The sequence below is a fragment of the Megalobrama amblycephala genome, linkage group LG15 (assembly GCF_018812025.1).
Source record: "Megalobrama amblycephala isolate DHTTF-2021 linkage group LG15, ASM1881202v1, whole genome shotgun sequence".
Taxonomy (NCBI): Eukaryota; Metazoa; Chordata; class Actinopteri; order Cypriniformes; family Xenocyprididae; genus Megalobrama; species Megalobrama amblycephala.
In genome coordinates, this window is record NC_063058.1 from 29,050,350 (window position 1) to 29,077,902 (window position 27,553).

Below are 27,553 nucleotides of genomic sequence, written 5' to 3' on the forward strand. Positions count from 1 at the left end.
TGGAAAACTATCTGAAACCATTTTCCTTTTGGAGGTAACGTTACCTTCATACAGAAACGTTGAGACTCCCGTAGACCGGCTGAACTGAAGAGCCGCAGGACATATGCACTTAACGATCCGTGCTGGGTTACATCACAATAATCTCGCCCATTAAAATGACCTAAATTCTCTCCGTGTGTGACCCGTTAACATTTCTGTGTTGCCGGGTTACTCTGTGAGCTTATATCATCGTGTTCAGGTCTGACTGACTTCTGAAACCGTAATCCGCGCGCTTATGCAACACGTGCCTAATTTTCCCGCACTTCTTAGAAACCCGGGAAAATACGTTGAGTCAGTCAACAGATCCGATTAATCCCTCATCAAATACAAACTTTAGTCTTAACTCTTATATCATCCACACAAAAATGTTTTTCTTTGAGGTATTTATCTTGCAACAATTTACCATGGTAATCGAAGTTTTACCAAAAGTAGGTTATTGCAGTAAAACTGAGGTAAGGAGATTAGCCAACACAGACATGAATATATATATAAAACATTATTTGATCAAGGACCTGTATTTTTATGTTTTTACTGTAATAAAATTATGCATTTTGTGGTTACCATAGTACATTTTTTGTAAAGGTTATTTGGGCAAAGAAAGAAACTTATAGTTTCAAACCACACTACCCTGAAAACTCTTGGTTACACAACACTTACATTAGAGGCACAAAAATCCAGATTAACGCATTTACATTTAGTCTATTATTCAACATATACCACCAGCTGTGGGACATTAAGTGAGGAACCTTCTAGAATTAGATTATCAGAAACAAAACGACTCAGACAATGTTTATCTTTTCGTTTTGTGTTTAATAAAGAAAATGACAGATGGACAGACAGAGCAATATGAATTTCTTTAGGAATCCCAGCGGGCTTTTATATTGTACTAGAAAACAAGTGCAGGTGTTTTATTTGTCTTTCTCCTTCTGTTCTTTATCTTTCTTGTCCTTCTCAGCTTTGGCCTCTTCTGCTTCGTGTTTCTTGATGAGTTCTTCCACTTCCTTCTGCTTGAGGACTTTGATTCTGGTCTTGCCGTTCTCTCGTGTCAGTGTGGCGATCTCCACTGCAAAGATCGGCAGAGAAAAAAGAGGGAACACAATCAGATGTTTGTCCATGTGATGGAAGTCAACCATCAACTCTTTGGTTATGGTTACCCATATTCGTCAAAATATCCTCTTTTGTGTTCAGCAGGGGAAAGAAACTCATACAGGTTTGGAACAACTTGAGGGTGAGTAAATGATGACAGAAGTTTAATTTTTGGGAGAACTATCCCTTTAAGAGTTTGTATCTGAATAGTTATTTAATTAGCAATAGCTTTTGGGGTTTATATACAGTTATCGGAAGCCCATTTATGCTTTGAAGTAAAAAAAATAAAGATAATTGTGATATATTTTAAATAATTCAAATAATTCAAATAAGTCATGCATAAAAAGTAAAAAATAAATAAAATAAAAATTAAAAGGTAATTGCGAATTCATGTGTCACACTATGTTTAATTGTTAAAAGGAGTTTGTTTCTGGATGACCGCTTTGACTGCAGTGTTACTGTAGTTGAGCACGTGAGCAGCTGCATTAAGCTGAGAGCTCAGATGGATTGTGGGTCTGTATATAGTGTCATGATCATTCATAATGCAGAGATCGGCTCTCCGCCAGACTGCCTCAATCTTCCAGCCTTGTCTGCATGCTAAAACATTTATTCCATCTCTGTCTTGCCAAACACGCACCTTTCTCTGCTGAGAGCTTGCTGACGTCCATGGTCTTGTTCAGCACTTTGACGGCGAGAGCGAGGGCGGCCGACAGAGTCATCTCTCCCTCTTTATAGTCCTGCTTCAGCATTGACACAGCAGCCTACAACACACACACACACACACACACACACACACACGCACACACAAAGTCTCTGAGCTGAGGTCATTAGTGTTTTGACATCTTTCTTTTGTGATAATGGAACAGAAGTCTTGAATTGATGACAGCGTGTCGTTGCCATCTACTGGCTGAATCATGATATTCATTACAGTGCACTAGTAGTTGGATAGTTTGATGTCCGATTTACCATGGAATCATTTTTAATTGGTTCCTTTTAAAGAATCAAACTGATTCAACAAAAAATAATATTTGACACAATCTACATGATTAAACAGTGATTAAAAAAAAGCAGTATAACACAAATTCTTTGTGAGGACTTCTGGGAACACTTATTAATAACTAGACCTAGGACTGTTTGCATATCTGCAGAATAGACATTAACATGGACAAATGTGTTAAATGGAGATGAGAGCACTATACATGTATTGGTTGCTGAAAGATTTCATACAATAGTACTATAAATCAGAAGTTAATATTGTGTTATTTTAGACACAATAGTGTCTGTTTTGCTCAATTTTGCCAAGACAAAGCAGAACTGTTCGTCTCCAAGCAACGCACAGAGGGATTTCATTTCTGAATCCGTGTTTTGAACGAATCGGGTGAACCAATGATTCAATGGAACATTCATAAAGAGAACCATTTACTTCAGTTCTGAATGAATCAGCCGTTTGAATGAATCAAATCGAATGAATACACGAATCAATCAATCAATCATTAAGACATTTACCGCCACCTACTGGCAGTTTTAGTTTAGAGTAGGCCTATAAATTTCATTAAAAATAATTTAATATTTCCATATTATAAAAAAAAAGAAAGAAAAACGTTAGAGGTAGGCTATAGTTTATGCAAAAATTTAAATTCAGTCATAATTTACTCAACCTCATGGTCCAAAAATGTATGTGTAATAAATTCTATGCTGAATCAAATAAAATATTTATTTCCGAAGCTACTTTTTTTTTGTAATGTCTATTTGATGCTTTACACAATAATGACTTTAAATAATCTTTTTGGGAGTAATTTCTCAGCCAAATGTGATGTGCGATTAATTTGTGATTAATTAGATTAAAAAAAAAATTCAAAATCGCTTGACGGCCCTAAAATAAACATAATAAACACTGTAGCATTTTTAGACTTTTTTTTAACAAGTCGTTTCTGCTCATCAACGCTGTATTTATTTGATCAAAAAAACAGTAAAAACAGTAATATTGTGATATATTATTACAATTTAAGATAGCTGTTTTCTATTTGAATATATTATAAAATGTATTTTATTCCTGTGATCAAAGCTGAATTTTCAGCAACATTACTGCAGTCTTCAGTGTCACATGATCCTTCAGAAATCATTCTAATATGCTGATTTGCTGGAACACATTTCTGATTATTATCAATGTTGAAAACAGTTGTGCTGCTTAATATTTTTGTGAAAACAGTGATGTTTTTCAGGATTCTTTGATGAATAGAAAGTTCAAAAGTCTTTCACAACATTGTAAATGTCTTTACTGTCACTTTTGATCAATTTAATGCATCCTTGCTGAACATCAGTATTATTTTGTTTAAAAAATCTAGACATTTGCAGAACTTTGTGGATGCATATTTAGTGTCAGCCTAGTAATGCTGTTTTTGTATTTCTGAAATGATTCATTAAACCAAACGATTTAAATGACCTGATTCACTGAAATTAATCTGATTTCTAGCACTAGTTAGACATTTTAAGCATGTCACAGCTTCAAGCAGTACAATGCATGAGAATGTGAGCGTTTCACTCACTGCGCTGTTGTTTCCGATGCATGTGGCTTTCCAGCCTCCATAGTTTCCGCTGGGGTCGCTCTGATAGAGCTGGAATCCGTAGTGTTTGTCCCATCCCATATACAGCAGAGACACACCGAAGGGTCTTTTACCTGATAAAACACACATACAGTTTTTATTCAGCAGCCCAAAACTTCACCAGGATCATGTTAGAAACAGATTCATAATGTACAACAGTTTTGACTTCGCTGTCGTACCTCCAAACTGTGTGTAAGCCTGTTTGATGTCACACAGGGCAGTGACCAGCTGCTCACAGGGGATGGGCTCCTGATACTGCAGGAGGTACCTGCACACACAATCACATTCAATGTGACTCTCATGTGTATAATTAACCAATTCGTTTGCCTTACAACTACATAACGCACTCAAAATAACGCGTTACTCACCTCTGTGCGATGAGTCTCAGCTCGTTCGTGAGGACGTTGGCATCTGACGTGATTCCCGCAACACTGCATGCCATGTCTCTGCATTACAGAATCACCACAACAGTGTTATTGTAATCGAACACTAGCAAAAATCATTTTCAGCAATTGAAATAAGGCTGACATAAAATATAAATATTTGTTGAAAACTTACATTTAAAAACAAACTAAAATAAGCCTTGACAGCTTAAATAAATTGAAGTACTAAAATTACATAAACTCAAACTTAAATCATAATAAAGCTAAATAGAAATATTTAAAAAGAAATGTCAAAAGCACATAAAATTACTAAAACTTAAATTAAAATGACAAAAAAATGACTAACAAATTAGCATTGACAACTGAAATAAGATTAATCTGAAGTACTAAAATTACTCAAACTAAAACAACGTACATAATTTTTCTAAAACTTAAATTGAATTGAAAAACTAAACTTAGCCTTGACAACTAACTGAAATAAGTTCAAGTTGAAGTACTAAAATTCCTAAAACTTAAATGTAAAGCTAAATATAAATATAAATATTAAAAAACAAGTGACAAAAGCGCAACATAATGACTAAAATTTTAATTAAAAACAAACTAAAATTAGCCTTGAAAACTAATTGAAATAAGTTTAAGCTGACATACTAAAATTCCTAAAACTTAAATATAAAGCTAAATAGAAATATTTAAAAAGAAAAAAAATGACTAAAACCTAGAATAAAATGAAAACATACAAAAATTAGCTTTGACAATTAACTGAAATAAGTTTAAGTTGAAGTACTAAAATTACTAAAACGTAAAGCTAAATAAAATTATTTAAAAAAAAAAAACACACAAATGACATAAGCATACCAAAATTACATAAACTTTAATTGAAATGGAAAACTAAACTTAGTCTTGACAACTAACTAAAATATTTTTAAGTTGAAGTACTAACATTACTAAAACTCAAAAATAAAGCTAAACAGAAATATTAAAAAACAAATGTCAAAAGCACATAACAAAATTACTAAAATTAAAATGAAAAATAAACTAAAATTAGCTTTGACAATGAACTGAAATAAGATTAATTTGAAGTACTAAAATTACTCACTAAAACTTAAAAATAAAGCTAAATAGAAATAATAAAATGCACAAAAGCACATAACAAATTTACTAAAACTTAAATGAAATTGAAAAACTAAACTTAGCCTTGACAACTAACTGAAATAAGATTAAAGGTGCCCTAGAACGTTCTTTCACAAGATGTAATATAAGTCTAAGGTGTCCCCTGAATGTGTCTGTGAAGTTTCAGCTCAAAATACCCCATAGATTTTTTTTTAATTAATTTTTTTTAACTGCCTATTTTGGGGCATCATTAACTATGCACCGATTCAGGCTGCGGCCCCTTTAAATCTCGCGCTCCCTGCCCCCGAGCTCTCGACTATAAAACAGTGCATAAACAAAGTTCACAGCTAATATAACCCTCAAATGGATCTTTACAAAATGTTTGTCATTCATGCTGCATGCATGGATCGGATCATGTGAGTATAGTATTTATTTGGATGTTTACATTTGATTCTGAATGAGTTTGATAGTGCTCCGTGGCTAAAGCTAACATTACACACTGTTGGAGAGATTTATAAAGAATGAAGTTGTGTTTATGAATTATACAGACTGCAAGTGTTTAAAAATGAAAATAACGACAGTCTTGTCTCCGTGAATACAGTAAGAAACGATGGTAACTTTAACCACATTTAACAGTACATTAGCAACATGCTAACGAAACATTTAGAAAGACAATTCACAAAAATCACTAAAAATATCATGCTATCATGGATCATGTCAGTTATTATCGCTCCATCTGCCATTTTTCGCTATTGTCACCTAGTCTGATGATTCAGCTGTGCACAGATCCAGATGTTAATACTGGCTGCCCTTGTCTAATGCCTTGAACATGAGCTGGTATATGCAAATATTGGGGGCGTACATATTAATGAGCCCAACTGTTACGTAACAGTCAGTGTTATGTTGAGATTCGCCTGTTCTTCTGAGGTCTTTTAAACAAATGAGATTTATATAAGAAGGAGGAAACAATGGAGTTTGAGACTCACTGTATGTCATTTCCATGTACTGAACTCTAGTTATTTAACTATGCCAAGGTAAATTCAAGTTTTGATTCTAGGGCACCTTTAATTTGAAGTACTAAAATTACTCAAACTTAAATGTAAAGCTAAATAGAAATATTAAAAAACAAAAATGACAAAATGAAACTAAAACAAACTAAAATTAGCCTTGAAAACTAACTGAAATAAGTTTAAGTTCAGGCATAAAATTCCTAAAACTTAAATATAAAGCTAAATAAAAATATTTTTAAAAACAAAAATGACAAAAGCACAACATAATGACTAAAACCTAAATTAAAATGAAAACATACAAAAATCAGCCTTGAAAACTAACTTAAGTTTAGTACTTAAACTTAAAATAAGTTAAAGTACCAAAACCTAAAAATAAAGCTAAGCAGAAATATAAAAAAACAAACATGACAAAAGCACAACAAAATTACTAAAACTTAAATTAAAATGAAAAACTAAACTTAGCCTTTAAAACTAAATGAAATAATTAAGTTGAAGTACTAAAATTACTAAAACTAAAATAAAAATAAAGCTAAATAGAAATATTTAAACACAAATGACAAAGCACAACAAAATGACAAATTAAAATGAAAGACTAAAAGCCTTGACAATTATTTGAATAAGTTTAAACGAAGTACTAAAATAACTAAAACTTAAAAATAAAGCAAAATAGAAATGTTAGGATAACTAAAATATGAAAATAAAAGCTAATTCATAAATCCTATAATAGCTTATACGTAATACTATAAAAATAGCACTGCCATACATGCTCCTACAAAAAGAGATTTCTCAAGCACAGAAATCTAATTAATCTACACCTTAAATATTAATGCAATTCCTCCCATATTCAGAAATAATAAAAATGTGCTTTTCAACTCCTCTTGGGAAACTCTTAGGAGTTGAAAAGCTGTGATTATCAAGGTATTTGTGTTCAAGTAATCGTGAGAATGATTTAACTCGTATGAAAACACGACTCACTCATTAAGTTTGTAGATCTTCTCGGAGAAGAAAACCTCGTCCAGAAGTTTGTGGATGTTCCTCCTCTCCGCCGCCAGCAGCACGCCGTCATTAGCCAGGATGCCCAGGCAGGTGCCAGCGTGACCGATGGCCTCCATGGCATATTCTACCTGATACAGACGGCCTGCCAACAACACAACACACACACTGAGACCCCATTTACATGTGACATGAAATCAGCATGTTTAATAATAACACATAACAGAAATAATAAAACAGTGGATATGGAGACTCTCACCTTCTGGAGAGAAGATGGTCGTTCTTGAGTCATATCTCCGAGACTGTTACATAAAACAAAACAGGAGAGTATTCTGAATTTAACATATTGTGAATCAATAAACTGCATTAAAAATAGATCCACTAATAAGGCAACACTTACCATAGTGCCCTTAAATAAAACAAACCCTGCAAAAAGGGGGGAAAAATGCTTAATTTATCAGTAATACATTGCATATAGAGGTAAAATGCATTATTATTCATAATATCATATTATTTATTAAATAAATAACTCGTTGATTTGTGCTGCTGTCATAACCTAAAGAACTAAAACACTCAAAGAGCAGCAAAATGTAGCAGAAACACACACAAAAACACATCAAGCTCACAAAATACAATGACTTTATTATCATAAATGAGATATTATGAAGCATAAATGTGAAATTTTAAGCTGCTTTCGGTTTCTCCTGTATGAATGTTTTAGCTTTAGCATTAGCACCTGCATCACAGCATGAAGCAGCAACTTTTCATTTCATTTAAGTTTATCCTTTACTCAATTAATCTCGCATCACCTCAGGGCCTTACACGTGCACAGAAGGCTTTAGTTTGTGATGGCCATCATATATAAGCTGTAAAATACAGTAAAATATGATTATTTTCATACCTAATGCCTGTGCTCGCGCTGCCTGTTCACTGTTGCGGCTGCGACTCCGCTAAAGAATCTCACTGCAGCGAGAAGCGCGTCCACTCTGGATTCACTTCCGTGGAGAGTCACGTGTGTTACGTGAAGCTCTCTGATTGGTTCCCAACTTTCGGTTAGCGGTTAGTTTGATTTTTACCGTTTTAACGGTCATCAATATCATAAATCCTGAAAAGTTTTTTTATATATATTTTTTTTTTTAAATGTATATACATTTATAACACTATACTTAGTATTATATTACCGTTGCATCAATGGAAGCAGCAGTAAAAATTCTATCTTTCTGTCTTCTGACTACCGTTATCAATTGCTCTCAATTTTTTTCCTCTTTTTGAAAGTTATGAAAACACTATTGTGCTATTTGTGCAAATGGAAACGCAAAAAATACATACATTCACCGCTATAACGGTTTACCCAACAATTCCACTTATGAGAAACCTGGTTTTGAGAAAAGGGTCTATTAGAAATACTTTCAAACGGAAAAAAAAACAAATGATCCGCACTCGCTTGTGTCTTCTTAATGAGTTATTTAATAATTTTACTCTGCAAAGCACATATACACCAGCGCGGGCTGCGTAAGTGTTATTAAACGACAATTAAAAACTGACTTTATAAATTTTAGAGACTTTTCAAATGCCTTTTATGTATATAATTTATTGCTTAACTTAAGAAAATATTCATAAAATATTATTTGAATAAAACTATGATATTCTAAGCAGAGTAAACTAAACAGAAATACGGAGCCCAGCACATGACATGCAAGAAAAAAAATTAAATCACACGCACGATTTACTATTTCGTTCCCTCGATTTACTAAATCGTGCGCACGATTTAATATTTCATTCTCTCGATTTATAAATCATGTGCATGATTTATAAATCGAGGGAACGAAATAGTAAATCGTGCGTAAATAGTAGATAGTAAATTTAGCCTACTATTCCTGCATGTCATGTCCAGGGCTTGGTACAAACAATTTAAATGTTTTCCGAAAATTTAACTGTAGCCATTTAGGATGAAGAAATGTGGAAGCTTTTCTGTGATGAATGTATGTTCGCTATTGGACATTGTTAGACAAATTAAAGACAAATTGAAGTGTGAAATGTTTTTATTTTATGTTAACCAAGACAAAAGTGCCAGTAGTTACTGAAAAACCATCATTTATTGCCTGATCCCAGGAGCTTTTTGTGCTGACGAGAGTGGCCAAGCTAGATTGAATATGCTCTACATTCTACAGGAATGACTCGCTCATTTCCACAGCGCCCCCAGTGTAAGGGAGGCGCATTACATACACTTTATCAATGTACAAATTATGAATCTTTCCAAAAAAATGTATATTAAGTGAAATGTTAGAGGGTGTTATAGTATTATAAATGCAAAAAGGACAAACTCAGCATGCTGATGTCATTATTTATTAAAAATTATTTACAATAACAGCATAATTCAAGAAAAGATTTGTTGTCTACTGCATCGTTCACCCCAGTGCTGAGGATTTGCATACTGTCTCCACATACAGAACACAAGGACTGAAGCCAAACATCGCAACAAGGCAAACAGCACTGTGACAGTACAAAAACCAGCCATCGTTCACTCTCTAACGTGAGCTCAGATTAATATTTATATATCATATGATGTTTATGGTCGAACATACGCCTCGGAGTCCATCAGACGTCGATAAAAAGCATCTTCTTTAATCTTTTAGTCATCATTGTCACTCACAATCCCAGTAACAGAAGACATTAAGTGGACGATCATAATAAATAAACTCTTTTACTGGATCGGATCAAAACAAAGAGTGCTTTTTTGTTGTTGTGGCGGGAATATGTGGACGTTCATACAGAAACAAAAGCTGGGAAATGAAGAAACAACAGTGAACGTGTGGACACTTTCACTCCATCAAAGTGCCCGTGTCAAAATCAGCACCATGAAACAAGAGCAAAGCCTCCATTGGCTGCGAGGTCGTGCAGTCTTTGCGTCCAGACTGAAAAGCTCAGGTTAGAAGAACAGTTCCTTGACACACGTTGCAGGCACTGCAATATGAAATGCCCAAAGTTTACGCTCCACAAACAGACCGCAAAAATACACCTTATCGTGCCGAATCGCGATTTGGAGAGAAACGTTGGACATTTGTTGCTTTAAGTGCAAAATAATGACATCCTCCGAGACGTGAGGATTCTGCTAACAAGAGGCACAGCGTTCAGAGTTCATCCTGAAGGCCTCTAGGTGGCGCTGTGCCGATCAGAGGTCCGCCGGGCGTCTCCGTGGCTATGAGTCTGATTGTGCTACAGCAGCAGAGAACGAGCTACGTACTTCAGGATGCCTCCGTGTCTGAAAAATGCCACATCCATGTCGTTCTCGAAAAGAGCCATGACACTGAAACTCTTCCCCGTGCTCGTCTGCAAACAGAAGAAGACAAAAACATTAGATGTCACATGGACAAAAATATGTATTCAAAGGAAAACTGCAGCTTAAGAGTAGGACAAATTTCGATTCACAAGCAATTTGGTTATATTTTACTACATAATGGCCCATTTTGCTTGCATATAAAATAAATTCTCTTAGCTATTGCTATCAATTATATGGGAAACTCTTAACATGGTACACTACAAAAATATTAATTTTAATAATGACAGGTTTAATAACAGCAGGTCACAAATGATGTAATTCTATTGTTAGTTATCCAATAGATGAGTTATTGATGAGTTGATTCATTTAAAAGGACCAGCTCAGAAAAGCATTTTGTTTGTCCTGCACTGGTTGTGCTGCTTGTTTTTGATTCACTAAAAAGAACTGGTTCATAAGAGTCATTTGCTTGTCAATCAGACTACAGTGGCTATGCTATATTTTTATTATTTTTTTACTTAATAAAAAGAACCTGTTCATAAGAGTCATTTGTTTGTGAATCGGACTATGCTGGTTGCACTGTCTGCTTTTGATTTACTATAAAGAACTGGTTCATATGAGTCATTTGTTTGTGAATCGGACTACACAGTTTATGCTGTCTGCTTTTGATTCACTATAAAGAACTGGTTTTTAAGATTCGTTTGTGAATCTGACTACACTGGTTGCGCTGTCTGCTTTTGATTCACTATAAAGTACTGGTTTTTAAGATTCGTTTGTGAATCTGACTACACTGGTTGCGTTGTCTGCTTTTGATTCACTATAAAGAAATGGTTTTTAAGATTCATTTGTGAATCTGACTACACTGCTTGCGTTGTCTGCTTTTGATTCATTATAAAGAACCGGTTTATAAGATTCATTTGTTCCTGAATCGGACTACACTGGTTGCGTTGTCTGCTTTTGATTCACTATAAAGAACTGGTTTTTAAGATTCGTTTGTGAATCTGACTACACTGGTTGCGTTGTCTGCTTTTGATTCACTATAAAGAACTGGTTTTTAAGATTCGTTTGTGAATCTGACTACACTGGTTGCGTTGTCTGCTTTTGATTCATTATAAAGAACTGGTTTATAAGAGTCATTTGTTCATGAATTGGACTACACTGCTTCCGCTGTTTTTTTTTTACTTACTAAAAAGAACTTGTTCATATGAGTCATTTGTTTGTGAATCAGACTACACTGGTTACGCTGTCTGCTTTTGATTCACTATAAAATACTGGTTTATAAGAGTCATTTTGTTTGTGAATCTGAATACAGTGGCTATGCTGTTTTTTTTACTTACTAAAAAAAACCTGTTCATGTGAGTCATTTGTTTGTGAATCAGACTACACTTGTTACACCATCTGCTTTTGATTCACTATAAATTTGTTCATGATTTGGACTACACAGGTTGCCCTTTACATTTGTGATTCACTACAAAGAATTGGTTCATAGGAGTCATTTGTTTTTCTTTGGTTTGACTCCTCAAAAGAGAATGTAGGAAAATATTACATCATTAATTTGCTTCCTGCAAGCTAAATTCCACATACATAAATAAATATGTATTGGCTCAAAAATAGTCATTCAGACTACACTGGTTATTGAGGGCACATCTCAATGGAAATGCTAAAGAGATGTTTTGTCCACTGTGAGTCGCTCTACCTGTACTGTGAGCTGTTGTCGGGGCGTGAGCTCCTGTGGGATGTTGATGGTGAATCGCTCTTTTCCACACAGCTCCAGCGAGTCGGCATTCTGTCCTGGCAGGAACTGCAGCGGAGCGATTCCCATCCCCACCAAATGATTCTTATGAATCTTCTCAAAGCTCTCTGCTATCACCGCACGCACCCCCTGAGACACACACAAACAGTCAGTATGTTAAGTGTTTGTGTAGCAGAAGATTTCTAGACATTTCCTCAGAAAAAAGGATTATGGCTCCAGTACCAGTAAATAAGGTCCTTTGGCGGCCCAGTCGCGTGAGCTGCCAGAGCCGTACTCTTTTCCTGCCAGGATGATGAGGGGAACTCCATCTCTCTGATAGCGTTCAGCAGCTTCGAACACATCCAGCTGTGATGGGACAACACAAACCAAACCATGAGCTCAGAGTCAGAAGGGATCATGTTCAAACCGGTTCAGTCTGGACACTAACCGTTTGTCCTGTTGGAATGTGCAGTGTTTTGGGTCCGGTCTTCCCGATGAGACGGTTTTGAAGCTTAATGCTGGCAAATGTTCCTCGAGTCATCACGGCATCATTTCCTCTCCGTGCGCCGTAAGAATTGAACTCACGAGGGGTCAGACTGAATCAAATATATAAAGGAATTAAACTTGATTATCTTTATCATAAAATTTATCAACATAGTAATAAAAAGCAGTTTTACTACAAAAATGCAATGCAGGAGTTTCAAGAACACTGAACAATGACTCTGAGGAATGAATCGTTCAAATGAACCAATTCACTATAATGAATCTGACTTCTCACTCACTCAGAGGGTAAAATATATGAAGCATACCGAAAAGAAACATTAAAATAATCTCACCGTTTGCTCTGCAGGTATTTGGCGGCAGCGCTGACTCTTGCGATGCTTCCCGCTGGAGAAATGTGATCGGTTGTTACTTTATCACCCAGAAAGAGGAGCGGGTACGCACTGTCAATGGACTGAGGGGCGCACAACTCTTTAGTCTGAGATGAAGAGAAACAGGGGTTAGTGTTGAAATACAGTGAAAACTGGGGAGATCCGCATCTGAATGACTAAAATCAAAACTATTAAAAATCACTTTTGTTAAATTAAATAAAGCTGAAATAAAATAAAACATATATATTAGATGAAAAACTTAAACTTTAAAAACTTAAATGAAAATTACAAATGCTGCCTTGGCAACTAACTAAAAATAAGTTCAATTACTAAAACTTAAAACGTATTTTTAAACTGAAATAAAAATAAATTAAAGCTAAATTGAAAAATAAAAAAACAAAAACTAATAAAAATGACAAACAAAGTGAAAACTGAAAATATAAAACTGAAAGTCAATTTAACATATTAGCAAATACTATAATAGTGTACAAATAATACTAAAATAACACTGGATGACACTCACCAGTTTGCTGAAGAAGGACGGACAACGGATGTAGGTGGATTTTGGATCCCACGGGAAGAGGGCAGATTCAGCAGAGTCTAAACTGTTCCAGAACGTACTTCCTTTCTGCTGACAATCACACAAATCAGCTGGTATTAACATACAATTCTAATGATTCAACCGATTCAGTGAATCAATCACTTCATCTTCTTAAAGGATTAGTTCACTTCAGAATTAAATTTTCCTGATAATTTACTCACCCCCATGTCATCCAAGATGTTCATGTCCTTCTTTCTTCAGTTGAAAAGAAATTAAGGTTTTTGAAGGAAACATTCCAGGATTTTTCTCCATATAGTGGACTTCAGTGGGGTTCAACAGGTTGAAGGTCCAAATTGCAGTTTCAGTGCAGCTTCAAAGCGCTCCACACGATCCCAGACGAGGAATAAGGGTCTTGTCTAGTGAAACAAGTGGTCATTTTCTAAATAAAATAAAAAATTATATACTTTTTAACCACAAATGCTCATCTTGCACTGTTCTGCGATGTGCCACGCATTACGTAATCATGTTGGAAAGGTCACGTGTGACATAGGCTGAAGTACCGACCCAGTGTTTACAAATCAAATCAATCAAATCAAGTCAAATGCACTTTACAAAAAAAAGGTAAAACAACAATGTCAGACGATGCAAGATGAGCATTTGTGGTTAAAAACTATATAAATTGTTTGTTTTTTTTTTTCGAAAATGACCGATGGTTTCTCTAGATAAGACCCTTATTCCTCGTCTGGGATTGTGTAGAGCCCTTTGAAGCTGCATTGAAACAACTGGACCTTCAACCCGTTGAAGTCCACTATATGGAGAAAATCCTGGAATGTTTTCCTCAAAAACCTTAATTTCTTTTCAACTGCAGAAAGAAAGACATGAACATCTTGGCTGACATGGGGGTGAGTAAATTATCAGGAAATTTTATTTCTGAAGTGAACTAATCCTTTAAGAAAGCGTGCTATGAAACTCATCGCACCTCCATCCGGTTCTTCAGCTCTTTGAACATGGAGGCGATGACGATGTTCTCCTCTGTGTGGTTCACCTCCTCTTTGGATGGCCAGATATCCCGCAGATACACGTCCTTCCCCTCTGAGTTCACTCCTAGCGGATCTGTCTCCAGGTTGATGCTGACTGTGCCTGCGATCGCATACGCCACCACCAGCGGGGGTGAGGCCAAATAATTCGCCCGAACGCAGTCACACAGGCGTCCTTCTAAATGCCTGTTTCCAGACAAAACGCCACACGCCACCAAATCACCCTGCACACAAGCAGACAGCTCAGGTTAATGTGCAGATGTTCAGAAAGAAAGAGACAAAATGAGAGTCTGCCTCACCTGTTTAATGGCGTCTACCACACTCTCAGGTAAAGGTGCTGTGTTGCCCACACATGTTGCACATCCGTAACCCACCACCTCGAACCTGAAACCCATGATTGAAAAACATACAAAGGTCATTATTTAGACAACTGTTAGTGTGTTTATGTGAAACAAGGCTATTATAAAGGATATTATAATTTTGTTTAGTGATATCTTTCATTAACAGTGCGTGTATATAATATTATGTGTGTACCCGAGTTTCCTGAGGAAGGGCAGGACTCCACTGGTGTTCAGGTAATGTGTGACGGTTCCACTGCCGGGCACCAGACTGGTCCTGATATACGGTTTTACCGTCAGACCAGCCTCGACGGCTTTCTTCGCAAGTAGACCTGAACAGAAAACGCACACATCCATGTGAGAGGCACTAAACACTGTGCAAACAGCTCATATCAGATCTACAGATGTGCTGACATCTGACCTGCGGCCAGCATGACGGACGGGTTGCAGTTATTGGTGCAGCTGATGACAGCAGCGATGACGACAGATCCGTGTGACAGGTTATACTCCGCCCCCTCGTGCAGGAACGGGACCAGAGTTGCCTGCTTGTCTTTGGATATGTGGAAGCCCTTAAAACCCACCTACACATACATGGATGGCACAAAAAACAAACCTAGATAGCAACTTGGTACTTAATTGAGGAATACTTTTTGTGTGTGTGTTAAAATGTGCATTCACCTTCTCATTCAGACAGTTAATAAAGTCTTCCTTCATGCAAGTCACGGCGACTCTATCCTGTGGCCGTTTGGGTCCACTGACATGAGGCACAATGGAGCTCAGGTTCATCTCGATGACCTACGACACCAACCACATGACATGTGACCTTGGTAGTTTTATGGGGGATATACTCTGGATTTTTATTGCTCTTTTGGTTATTCATTTCACGTGAAGGTTACACTACCGTTCAAAAGTACACAAAAAGTTAAACTGTAATAATATTTAACAATATTACTGTTTTTATAATATATTTTTAGATCAAATAAATGGTGAGCAGAAGAGATTTATTTCCAAAACATTAAAACACACCAAACATTTGAGCGGTACTGTATAAAGAAGAAGAAGTCTAAAAGGGTATAGTAGCAAAAACAGCCTTTTTAATTCTCAAAATGTTCAGGAAAAAAAAAAACATAAATAAACCAACCTGTGAATACTGCGGCTCTTCTGATTGGTCGCCGTAGGTTCTGAAGAGTTTGATAGCCTTCAGGTAGTCTTCTAAAACCACAAGCTTCTCCTCACTGCAGACTGATCAGATAAACATTTTTGTCAAATTACTCCCTTAATATCAATAAGTTTTTTAATCTGAAGTATAAAGAATGGTCCATACTGGTGTGTTTAAAGTGCTGCAGGGTGATGTCATCCACAGGAAAGAAGCTCACGGTGGCGCTGTACTCTGGGCACATGTTAGCGATAGTGGTCCGATCGGGAGCCGAGAGCTGCGGCACACCAGGCCCAAAGAACTCCACAAACTTCCCGCCGATTCCTGCCTGACGCAGATGCTGAGACACAAAGATCAGACAGTGAATAATATGTTATTTCTTGAGATGTCAATTTGCGAACTCACTGATGATGTTGTATATTAAAGGATTGGTTCACTTCAGAATTAAAATTTCCTGATAATTTACTCACCCCCATGTCATCCAAGATGTTCATGTCTTTCTTTCTTCAGTCGAAAAGAAATTAAGGTTTTTGAGGAAAACATTCCAGGATTTTTCTCTATATAGTGGATTTCAATGGGGATCAATGGGTCCAAATGTCAGTTTCAGTGCAGCTTCAAAGAGCTCTACATGATCCCAGATGAGGAAAAAGGTCTTATCTATCATTTTCTAAAAAAAAAATGAAATAAAATGATATACTTTTTAACCACAAATGTTTGTCTTGCATTGCTCTGCGATGCGCCACGCATTACGTAATCATGTTGGAAAGGTCACGGGTGACGTAGGCGGAAGGTAGGGCAGGGCAAAAAACTCTCATTTCTCCTCAAATTGTCTGACATCGCTGTTTTAAAGGGCATTTGACTTAGTCTTTACATGTTCGCTTTGAAAACACTGGATCTGGACCTTTCCAACATGATTACGTAATGCGTGGCGCATCGCAGAGCTAGTGCAAGATGAGCATTTGTGGTTAAAAAGTATATAATGTTACATTTCTTTTTAGAAAATGGACAGTCGTTTCGCTAGATAAGACCCTTATTCCTCGTCTGGGGTCGTGTAGAGCCCTTTGAAGCTGCACTGAAACTGTAATTTTGACCTTCAACCGTTTGGTGCCCATTGAAGTCCACTATATGCAGAAAAATCCTGGAATGTTTTCCTCATAAACCTTAATTTCTTTTTGACTAAATAAAGAAAGACATGAACATCTTGGATGACATGGGGGTGAGTAAATTATCAGGAAATTTTACTTCTGAAGTGAACCAATCCTTCAAGGACCTCACTGTACCTTAGTAATGCCCAGTACGATATCAATGGACGTTGCAAGAGGACTGATGGTCCCCACGAGTTTACAGCCGACAACCTGTGGTAAAGTCAAAGATACTGGCTGACCTAACATGACCGCCTCTGATTCGATACCTCCAACTCCTGAAAGAGAGCATGAGAGAGAGAGAGAGTGTGAGGTAAATAAAAACAGACGATTTCACATATAATAACACAGTAACTAGTGACATTGTGCTTACCCCAGCCCAGGATCCCGAGGCCGTTGATCATGGTGGTGTGGGAGTCCGTTCCCACCACGCTGTCTGGATAAATAAACCCCTCCCCTTCCTGTACCACCTGACACAGGTACTCAAGATTCACCTGATGCACCGTGTTGATGTCTGGCGGAACCACGTTGACGTTTTTAAAGGCTTTTGAACACCACTGGAGAAACAAAACAAAATCAAGACTTTACATTACTGTTCAAAAGTTTGTGGTCTGTAGGCCTTTTTAATGTTTTTGAAAGAATGTCGTGTTGTCTTTATGTAGATATAAATCACAGACTAACCTTAAAGAACTGCAGTCTCTCTTTGTTTCTGGTTAGCTCCATCTCTTGATTTCTTATCATAGTTTCGGGCCTGTGTGCGTCAGACAGACATCAGCACATCAGAGAAAGCAGACGGATTAACATGAGAGCGTGTATTAGTGTGTGTGTTGTGTAGACGTACTCTGACACGGGCTGCAGGTGGAAGGGACACAGGAGGGGTGTGTTCTCTATCTGTACTGCTGCGGTTCTGCCAGTGGGGGCGTCGGAGCAGGAGGCTTTACTGCAGCTGCCCCGATGACCCGGGCGTTGACCTGTACAGTGACTCCCTCGTGGAGATGGCCGACCGGCAGGAGACCTGACGGCAGCACCGTGACTCTCATCCACGGGGATTGAAGGGCTCTGGATGGCACTGAGAAATGAGGTTAACAACACTTGTTAGTGATTTTGTCGCTTGATGGTGAAAACTTGTTGCATCTTGCCTGGTTCAGGTCATAAAAAGAGAGGGTTTAGCCAAAAAATCTAAAGCACAATACATCACCACCTTAATTACTGTGTACATTAGGACTTCTGGGCATAATCGTTGTTTATGTTAATGCTGTAATTATTGGGTTTTTAAACATAAATACTGTTTTAATCCTTTCTCTAGCCCATGAGTTCACTCTCACCATTTGCTGTAGTCAATCTGCAGTGAATGATCTACGATGAGGTCTGTGGGGCATCTGGGGTTCACCAGGTTCGGATCAACCCCCTGTTTAGCTAAAGCATCTCTCATGGCTGCCAGATCCACCATAGCAGGAATTCCCCTGTGAACAAACACATAAAGGAGGCATCAGGACATATCCAAGGTTATGAACAGGCCCAGTTAATGTGCAGATGTTGTCAATAGGGCTGCACGATTAATCAAAATAAAATCAAAATTGAAATATGGCTTAGTGTTATCTGAATTAAATATATGCGCTGAATTAAATATATGCGCTGTGTTTTATTTTATTTCTCTTAAATACTTGATTTTAAAAGCCGCTGTTGGGATTTAAACAGGCAAAAGAGTCTATGACTGGATCATTATTGCAGTGATTATTATGTTTCTAGCATGTTATATATTTGGCAATATTTCTTATAACCCTAATTGATGGAGTGTGTAGCTTTTCATTTCTTAAGCAGCCATGTATTAAGATGGCCACATTCCAGGATGACAATGTCAAGATTCATCAGGCTCAAACTGTGAAAGAACGGTTTTGAGGGAGCATGAAGAATCATTTCCACACATGAACTGGCACCTTAAATTACCTTAAATTCATTAAAAGTCTTTGGGATGTGCTGGAGGAGACTTTTTGTTCAAGATCTTGTACTGACAATGCAAGTCGAGCACTTATATGTGACCCTGGACCGCAAAACCAGTCATAAGTCACACAGGTATATTTGTAGCAACAGCCAACAATACATTGTATGGGTCAAAATTATCGATTTTTCTTTTATCAAAATTATCGATTTTTATTCTAAAAATCATTAGGATATTAAAAGTGCTGTAGAACGTGTTTTCAAAAGATGTAATATAAGTCTAAGGTGTCCCCTGAATGTGTCTGTGAAGTTTCAGCTCAAAATACCCCATAGATTTTTTTTAATTCATTTTTTTAACTGCCTATTTTGGGGCATCATTAACTATGCACCGATTCAGGCTGCGGCCACTTTAAATTCTCGTGCTCCCCGCCCCCGAGCTCTCAACTATAATACAGTGCATTTACAAAGTTCACACAGCTAATATAACCCTCAAAATGGATCTTTACAAAGTGTTCGTCATGCAACATGTCTAATCGCATAAGTATAGTATTTATTTGGATGTTTACATTTGATTCTGAATGAGTTTGATGGTGCTCCGTGGCTAAAGCTAACATTACACACTGTTGGAGAGATTTATAAAGAATGAAGTTGTGTTTATGAATTATACAGACTGCAAGTGTTTAATAATGAAAATAGCGACGGCTCTTGTCTCCATGAATATAGTAATAAAAGATGGTAACTTTAACCACATTTAACAGTACATTAGCAACATGCTAACGAAACATTTAGAAAGACAATTTACAAATATCACTAAAAATATCATGTAATCATGGATCATGTCAGTTATTATTGCTCCATCTGCCATTTTTCGCTATTGTCCTTGCTTGCTTACCTAGTCTGATGATTCAGCTGTGCACAGATCCAGACGTTTTGCCCTTGTCTAATGCCTTGAACATGGGCTGGCATATGCAAATATTGGGGTCATACATATTAATGATCCCGACTGTTACGTAACAGTCGGTGTTATGTTGAGATTCGCCTGTTCTTCGGAGGTCTTTTAAACAAATGAGATTTACATAAGAAGGAGGAAACAATGGTGTTTGAGACTCACTGTATGTCATTTCCATGTACTGAACTCTTGTTATTCAACTATGCCAAGATAAATTCAATATTTAATTCTAGAGCACCTTTAAGTAAAGATCATGTTCCATGAAGATATTTTATAAATTCCCTACCATAAATATATAAAAAATATATTTATGTGAGTGGATATGCATTGCTAAGGACTTCATTTGGAGGCGATTTTCTCAATATTTAGATTTTTTTGCACCCTCAGATTTCAGATTTTCAAATAGTTGTATCTCAGGCCCAATATTGTCCTATCCAAACAAACCATACAACTTTCATATGATGTATAAATCTCAATTTCAAAAAATTTACCCTTATGACTGGTTTTGTCATCCAGGGTCACATATTATATTGATATATAATCATAAAATTCTGACCAAATTGTGCAGCCCTAAAAACAAGCACAACAAACCTGTTTTTATTTTAAATCAAAATTATCATCAGAAAAATCACAATTTGATTTTTCCCCAAATCGTGCATGTCTTGTCGAAAACTCACGTAAAATCCTGCAGCAGAACCCTGGCGGGCGAAAACACCACCTCGGCCTGGTTCTGCTGCGTCTGCCAGTCCAAAATATTAGAGACATCCTCCGTCTTTACGTAGAACCCGTCACACTTCCGAATGGCGGACTCCAGGAGAACCCGTATGCAGAACGGCAGTTTCTCTACAAGAAAAAGAGCCAGTTAGTACTTTCACAAGACTTGAGTTTGATTACATGTTTTTCTTATAACAAGTGATCAGTCACTTTTAACTGTGCATGAATTAATTTAAAGACCCTAAAGCACTGAGTAACTCACCATATCTGTCATCACTGAGCTTCTGTGGGTTGAAATATCTCAGCTCTTCATACTGTTCTCTCCGGAGGGTGTCGATCAAATGGCCGAAAGGATGTTCTGTAGAGAATAAAAGCCTTTATGAAGCATTTTTGTGAAAAACACTGCGAACGAGCTGATGAATGAATGTCGTTTGTGCAACAGAGAAGGAAAGAAATGGCTTGTGTGTCTGAAACTCATTAATCTGATCTAGATTCGAGTTTGGCTGCAATTGTGTAACGTGCACCTGCAACGATCAAAACTGGCCCTGACTACATCAGACCAACACCTGCAGGGATCATGTGACTCAGAGAGAGTGTATCTTCTCTTAAACCGCCTCTGTTCATTGGCCTTCACTTCTTCCCTCCTTAAGGTCCAATCAGAAGGCACAAGTGTGCAGCTGTGTTTCTCGTGTTGGCAGTTAGGCTTAGTACTGAGAGCTTACAAGCCCAATTCACGTTCAATTAAGGGATGCACCAAACAAAGTAAAGAAGTGAAATGAACCAGGTTCAAAGCTGAACACTGACATCTATAAAAAGAATATTATGATCAAAATTCAAACAATTGCAAATTAAGTATTTGCATTTCCTCACTATGCTTTAATGTTCCCATGTCTAGAAGCAATGCCCTCTTGGTTATTCAGGACATTAATAAACTGCATTTTGCATTTTCTCTCATAGGAGAAGGCAGAGAAATATCTGTATCACCTATTTTCAGAAAATAAAAAAATAATTAAATTTTGTCCTTTTTCAATTTTTTGTGTGTTACCAAGCAGTTTAGTTTTGAAGGACACAGAAGTGCTTTTATCATCCTTCTATCATCCAACTCCAAAGGATTTTCCAGAGCACTTTTAGTATTTTTATCATAATAGTGTGTCAAAAATTGTATTTACTGCGTTTTTGGAATAGACTGCATTGAAAAACACATCCATCCAGCGAATCAGCATATTAGAATGATTTCTGAAGGATCATGTGACACTGAAGACTGGAGTAATGATGCTGAAAATTCAGCTTTGATCACAGGAATAAATTACATTTTAAAGTACTTTACAACAGGAACAAGTTATTTCAAGATGTAAAAATATTAGTGTATTTTTATCAAAGCATACACATTAGGGACTCCTTTCAAAACATTAAAAATGGTCATTATGTGTGCGTGTGTGTATATGTGTATATATATACACTGCCCTCCAAGTTTGGAAACGCCCTAGTAAAGTGGGGTTTTGGACAATATTGGCATGAATCCTTTTTAATTTGTGATAATTTTGCACTGATAAGGGACAACACAAACTACGAAAACATATTTTATTACATAAACAGTTTATACATAGAAAAAACTTAAATTTTCAATTCATCAAAATATCCACCATTAGCAGCTATCTGACCTAAACTGGGTTCTGATTGGTTCATTGTATTCTAAACTTAATTGAAAATCAATTGTTGAAGATATTAAGGTGTGCTGACCCAAAAATCTTTTACAAACCTGGGCCAAGTTTAAACCAGTAACCAGCATCACAGCTGGCAAAGGGGCATGTCTGACTTTGACATGTATATATTGCCATTATTATGTAATCAAAATGAAAATTATTATTGCTGGTCTTCAATGATAATGTCAAGTTAATGTAATTGCACCAAAAAATGATAAGGATTTATGCTGATATCGTCCAAAACCACACTTTGCCAGGGGTGTTTCCAAACTTTTGGAGGGCAGTGTGTGTGTGTGTGTATATATATATATATATATATAGGTGTTTCGTTTTTTGCACATGTATTTTGGTAATCCTATAGTTTTCGTACTTTGCTGTGCTATGTAAATACCATAGTATTCGTATATGGTAATTATTCAGTACCATTATGTGTATATTTCTCATTTGACGTAGTATTATCATTTAATACAACATATTACTTGCACAGTGAACAGTCTTTCTCTGTATTTATTAAATATTCCTTCACAATTATGCAATTAATTGTAATTAATTGATCTTCTGATGAGTTTGTTATCTTAGTTTGTTGTAAAAGCTTAAGAAACTTGAAATTTTTTGTGGGTAACTTTTTAAAAACTGATGATTTTGGGCAAATTATGATTTTAAATCAGCTGTTTTATTAGAATAACTAAATGCATGAACCCTTAAGTGTCTTAAAATTAACTTAGTTTTGGAAAATAAGTCACAAATATATGCTTTGTGGGAACCAAATGTCTCCCAAACTGTAAAACCTTCATTGTGTGGAAGTTTTTGGAAACTAAAAATTATAAATTATGATTAAATAAATTATGATTTTAAGTGAGCTGGGTTTTTTAGAGTAACTAAACATTTTTTTTTTTTTTTGTAGATATTATAATATTTTTCTAATTGATTACACGCTTCTGCTGACATTACCAAAATAACATCTAGCTCCAACAATTTAAAAAATATATAATTTTTAAAAAATATAATTATATATATATATATATATATATATATGTATATGTGTGTGTGTGTGTGTGTATATGTATATAAAAACGAAAAAACGAAACACCAAGTAAGCATTGTCGGTACCATGGTACATGTGTGTTATTGTAAACAACACACAATAATCAGCATATAATATATAATAAAAAGTACTAATAAATTATTGATATTTTAAGTTATACAAGCATATTATATTAAAAGTTGTTAGAGCTAGATGTTATTTTTATTAAAGTCAACATAAGGAAGTAATTAAATTAGTTATTCTAAAAAAACACCTCATATGAAATCATAATTAATGGTTTCAGCATGTTTAATGCGTCCAGAATCATCCATTCAAACTTTCAGTCAAGAATTGTTTTTTCATTTAACCATTAATTTAGTTGGTTCTCATGACAGCGCATTCAAATCAGATCGAATAAGATAAGTGACTTCCACAGACACACACAGAAGAGAATCAGGCTGTGTTATAATCACACTGCAATGTAACATCAGCACTGCTGCAGTCAGAAGAAATTCAAAAAAGGGATGAGAATTCAAACTATCCATGCAGAAATAAAATGTTTGTGAGTTCACTAAACTAAGAAAGGATAACAAAACCAAATCATGATATAAAACACGCACACTAGTGCTCATGCACAGCAGTGTATTTCAGTATATTCAGTCCCAGTGTGACTGCATGTGTGGAGGAGGACGAACACGTACAGACACACACTTATCATCACGCACACCCTGCGTCTGCTGCCTGCTGCACGTGTTAGATTAGGTTAAATGAGTTTAGATTAAACTGCAGCAATGAACACAAACCTGCATCCGCCACACATGAACGAACACAAAAATCCCATGATCTTTATTTACGACATGGAAGATAAAGACACTGGGTGGGAAAAGTAAATAACACTCTCACTGGCAGATGAGCAGATTACAGCAGGATCAGTGCATTAACATGAAGAAAGATCAAACACAGTTAATCATAATTATACAACCTATATCTCTAAAAGAAACCACTGTAATTCTTAAATTAGATGTTACCTAGCATATTTCTGAAGATGGTTCCTCCCAAAGTTCCTCACATTGTAGGATTTACAGTTTGGGAGACATTTGGTTCCCAAAAAATACATACTTTTTTAAGACAAATATATTATATATATATATATATATATATATATATATATATATATATATATATACATATATATACACACACACATATATATTTATATATTTTTAAAAATTATATTTTTTAAACTGTTGGAGCTAGATGTTATTTTGGTAATGTCAGCATAAGGAAAACGTGTAATCAATTAGAAAAATATTATAATATCTACAAAAAAATGTTTAGTTACTATAAAAAACCCAGCTCACTTAAAATCATAATTTATTTAATCATAATTTATCATTTTTAGTTTCCAAAAACTTCCACACAATGAAGGTTTTACAGTTTGGGAGACATTTGGTTCCCACAAAGCATATATTTGTGACTTATTTTCCAAAACTAAGTTAATTTTAAGACACTTAAGGGTTCATACATTTAGTTATTCTAATAAAACAGCTGATTTAAAATCATAATTTGCCCAAAATCATCAGTTTTTAAAAAGTTACCCACAAAAAGTTTCAAGTTTCTTAAGCTTTTACAACAAACTAAGATAACAAACCCGTCAGAAGATCAATTAATTACAATTAATTGCATAATTGTGAAGGAATATTTAATAAATACAGAGAAAGACTGTTCACTGTGCAAGCAATATGTTGTTTTAAATGATAATACTACGTCAAATGAGAAATATACACATAATGGTACTGAATAATTACCATATTCGAATACTATGGTATTTACATAGCACAGCAAAGTACGAAAACTATAGGATTACCAAAATACGTGTGCAAAAAACGAAACACCAAGTAAGCATTGTTGGTACCATGGTACATGTGTTATTGTAAACAACACACAATAATCGAGCATTGTGCATAATGGGCTTTGTCTCAATTTCCAAAGAGCTGCCTGATTAGACAACATTTTGAGCATCAAAGGCGTGTTAAACAGATGCTGTCACGCTGGACATCTCACTGGGTCACGACATGCATCGTTTTTAGATCGCGTGAGCTGCATCATGTAACCGCACGCGAGCTGGATGTCAGTCGCCGCTAGCCGCAGTGCTAATGGCAAAACCGAGTCTTTCATCCTTTTAAAAGTACATATTTGAGAACTGTTTTGACACCCAATTGTGACTTCACATATAACCGGTGACATACTTCTATGTCAGAGAGTAAATGAGATGAATATTGTTATTTTTGTCATTAAAAACAGCCCTTACCGTGCTGAGGTGAACCGAGCGCCATGATGAATCCTAATATTAACACGACTCCACTCGCTCGAGCCACGACAGCTAGCCAATCCGTGAACAGTACCTCCTTGGAGTACTGTCCAATCAGCTAAAAGCATCTCGCACATAGCCATCCAATCAACAAACAGAATTTCCTACACTACCCTTCATCACCTTAATGTGATGTGTGGGAAATCATTTAATTCTATTCGTTTTAATGATTAAGTAATTAATGATCTAACTATATATATATATATATATATATATAAGGTATATTACCTAAGGTATATTAGATCACTATTTTTTCTTTTTTTTCTTTAATTTTTTGCATTGTTTTTTGATGGAGACCTGGACATGACATGCAAGAAAAAAATAGAGATTTATAAATCATGCGCACTATTTACTGTTTCGTTCCCTCAATTTACTAAAACATGCACACGATTTACTATTTCGTTCCCTCGATTTACTAAAACTTGCGCACGTTTTACTACTTCGTTCCCTCGATTTACTAAAACATGTGCACGATTTACTATTTCATTCCCTTGATTTACTAAAACGTGGCACGGTTTACTATTTCGTTCCCTTGATTTACTAAAACGTGGCACGGTTTACTATTTCGTTCCCTCGATTTACTAACACATGCGCACGATTTACTATTTTGTTCCCTTGATTTACTAAAACATGTGCACGATTTACTATTTCGTTCCCTTGATTTACTAAAACGTGGCACGGTTTACCACTTCGTTCCCTCGATTTACTAAAACGTGGCATGGTTTACCATTTCGTTCCCTCAATTTACTAAAACATGCGCACGATTTACCATTTCGTTCCCTCGATTTACTAACACATGCGCACGATTTACTATTTTGTTCCCTCGATTTACTAAAACGTGCCACGGTTTACCACTTCGTTCCCTCGATTTACTAAAACGTGGCACGGTTTACTATTTCGTTCCCTCGATTTCCTAACACATGCGCACGATTTACTATTTTGTTCCCTTGATTTACTAAAACGTGGCACGGTTTACTATTTCGTTCCCTCGATTTACTAACACATGCGCACGATTTACTATTTTGTTCCCTTGATTTACTAAAACGTGGCACGGTTTACTATTTCGTTCCCTCGATTTACTAACACATGCGCACGATTTACTATTTTGTTCCCTTGATTTACTAAAACGTGGCACGGTTTACTATTTCGTTCCCTCGATTTACTAACACATGCGCACGATTTACTATTTTGTTCCCTTGATTTACTAAAACATGCGCACGATTTACTATTTCATTCCCGCGATTTACTAAAACATGCTCACGATTTACTATTTCATTTCCTCGATTTACTAAAACGTGGCATGGTTTACCACTTCGTTCCCTCGATTTACTAAAACGTGGCATGGTTTACCATTTCGTTCCCTCAATTTACTAAAACATGCGCACGATTTACTATTTCATTCCCGCGATTTACTAAAACATGCTCACGATTTACTATTTCATTTCCTCGATTTACTAAAACGTGGCATGGTTTACCACTTCGTTCCCTCGATTTACTAAAACGTGGCATGGTTTACCACTTCGTTCCCTCAATTT

The 27,553-nt window shown here is 36.0% G+C and overlaps 2 protein-coding genes across 3 annotated transcripts; both read right to left on the bottom strand.

The window, feature by feature from the left end:
* Positions 1 to 828: 828 nt before the first annotated feature.
* Positions 829 to 8,245, bottom strand: psma4 (proteasome 20S subunit alpha 4). Its single transcript, XM_048158112.1, has 9 exons — positions 8,126 to 8,245; positions 7,625 to 7,650; positions 7,484 to 7,526; positions 7,207 to 7,369; positions 4,097 to 4,174; positions 3,908 to 3,996; positions 3,672 to 3,802; positions 1,763 to 1,886; positions 829 to 1,102 (listed from the first exon to the last, which is right to left on the bottom strand). Exons 2-9 carry the CDS (start codon positions 7,625 to 7,627, stop codon positions 948 to 950), a joined length of 786 nt encoding a protein of 261 aa, XP_048014069.1. The 5' UTR covers positions 7,628 to 7,650; positions 8,126 to 8,245; the 3' UTR covers positions 829 to 947.
* Positions 8,246 to 9,554: 1,309 nt separating this feature from the next.
* Positions 9,555 to 26,074, bottom strand: ireb2 (iron-responsive element binding protein 2). 2 transcript variants are annotated; one of them, XM_048158110.1, is made up of 21 exons: positions 25,959 to 26,074; positions 21,183 to 21,278; positions 20,884 to 21,049; positions 18,645 to 18,782; positions 18,161 to 18,388; positions 18,001 to 18,070; positions 17,693 to 17,876; positions 17,458 to 17,597; positions 16,346 to 16,517; positions 16,163 to 16,263; positions 15,700 to 15,816; positions 15,443 to 15,602; positions 15,218 to 15,353; positions 14,983 to 15,067; positions 14,626 to 14,907; positions 13,629 to 13,736; positions 13,070 to 13,212; positions 12,682 to 12,829; positions 12,477 to 12,599; positions 12,198 to 12,383; positions 9,555 to 10,554 (listed from the first exon to the last, which is right to left on the bottom strand). In XM_048158110.1, the coding sequence occupies exons 1-21, from the start codon at positions 25,981 to 25,983 to the stop codon at positions 10,441 to 10,443; spliced, it is 2,922 nt and encodes a 973-aa protein (XP_048014067.1). In that variant the 5' UTR covers positions 25,984 to 26,074; the 3' UTR covers positions 9,555 to 10,440. The 2 variants fall into 2 exon arrangements, with proteins under 2 accessions (XP_048014067.1, XP_048014068.1); XM_048158111.1 differs by having other exon boundaries at positions 13,629 to 13,733; positions 25,959 to 26,073.
* Positions 26,075 to 27,553: the final 1,479 nt, after the last annotated feature.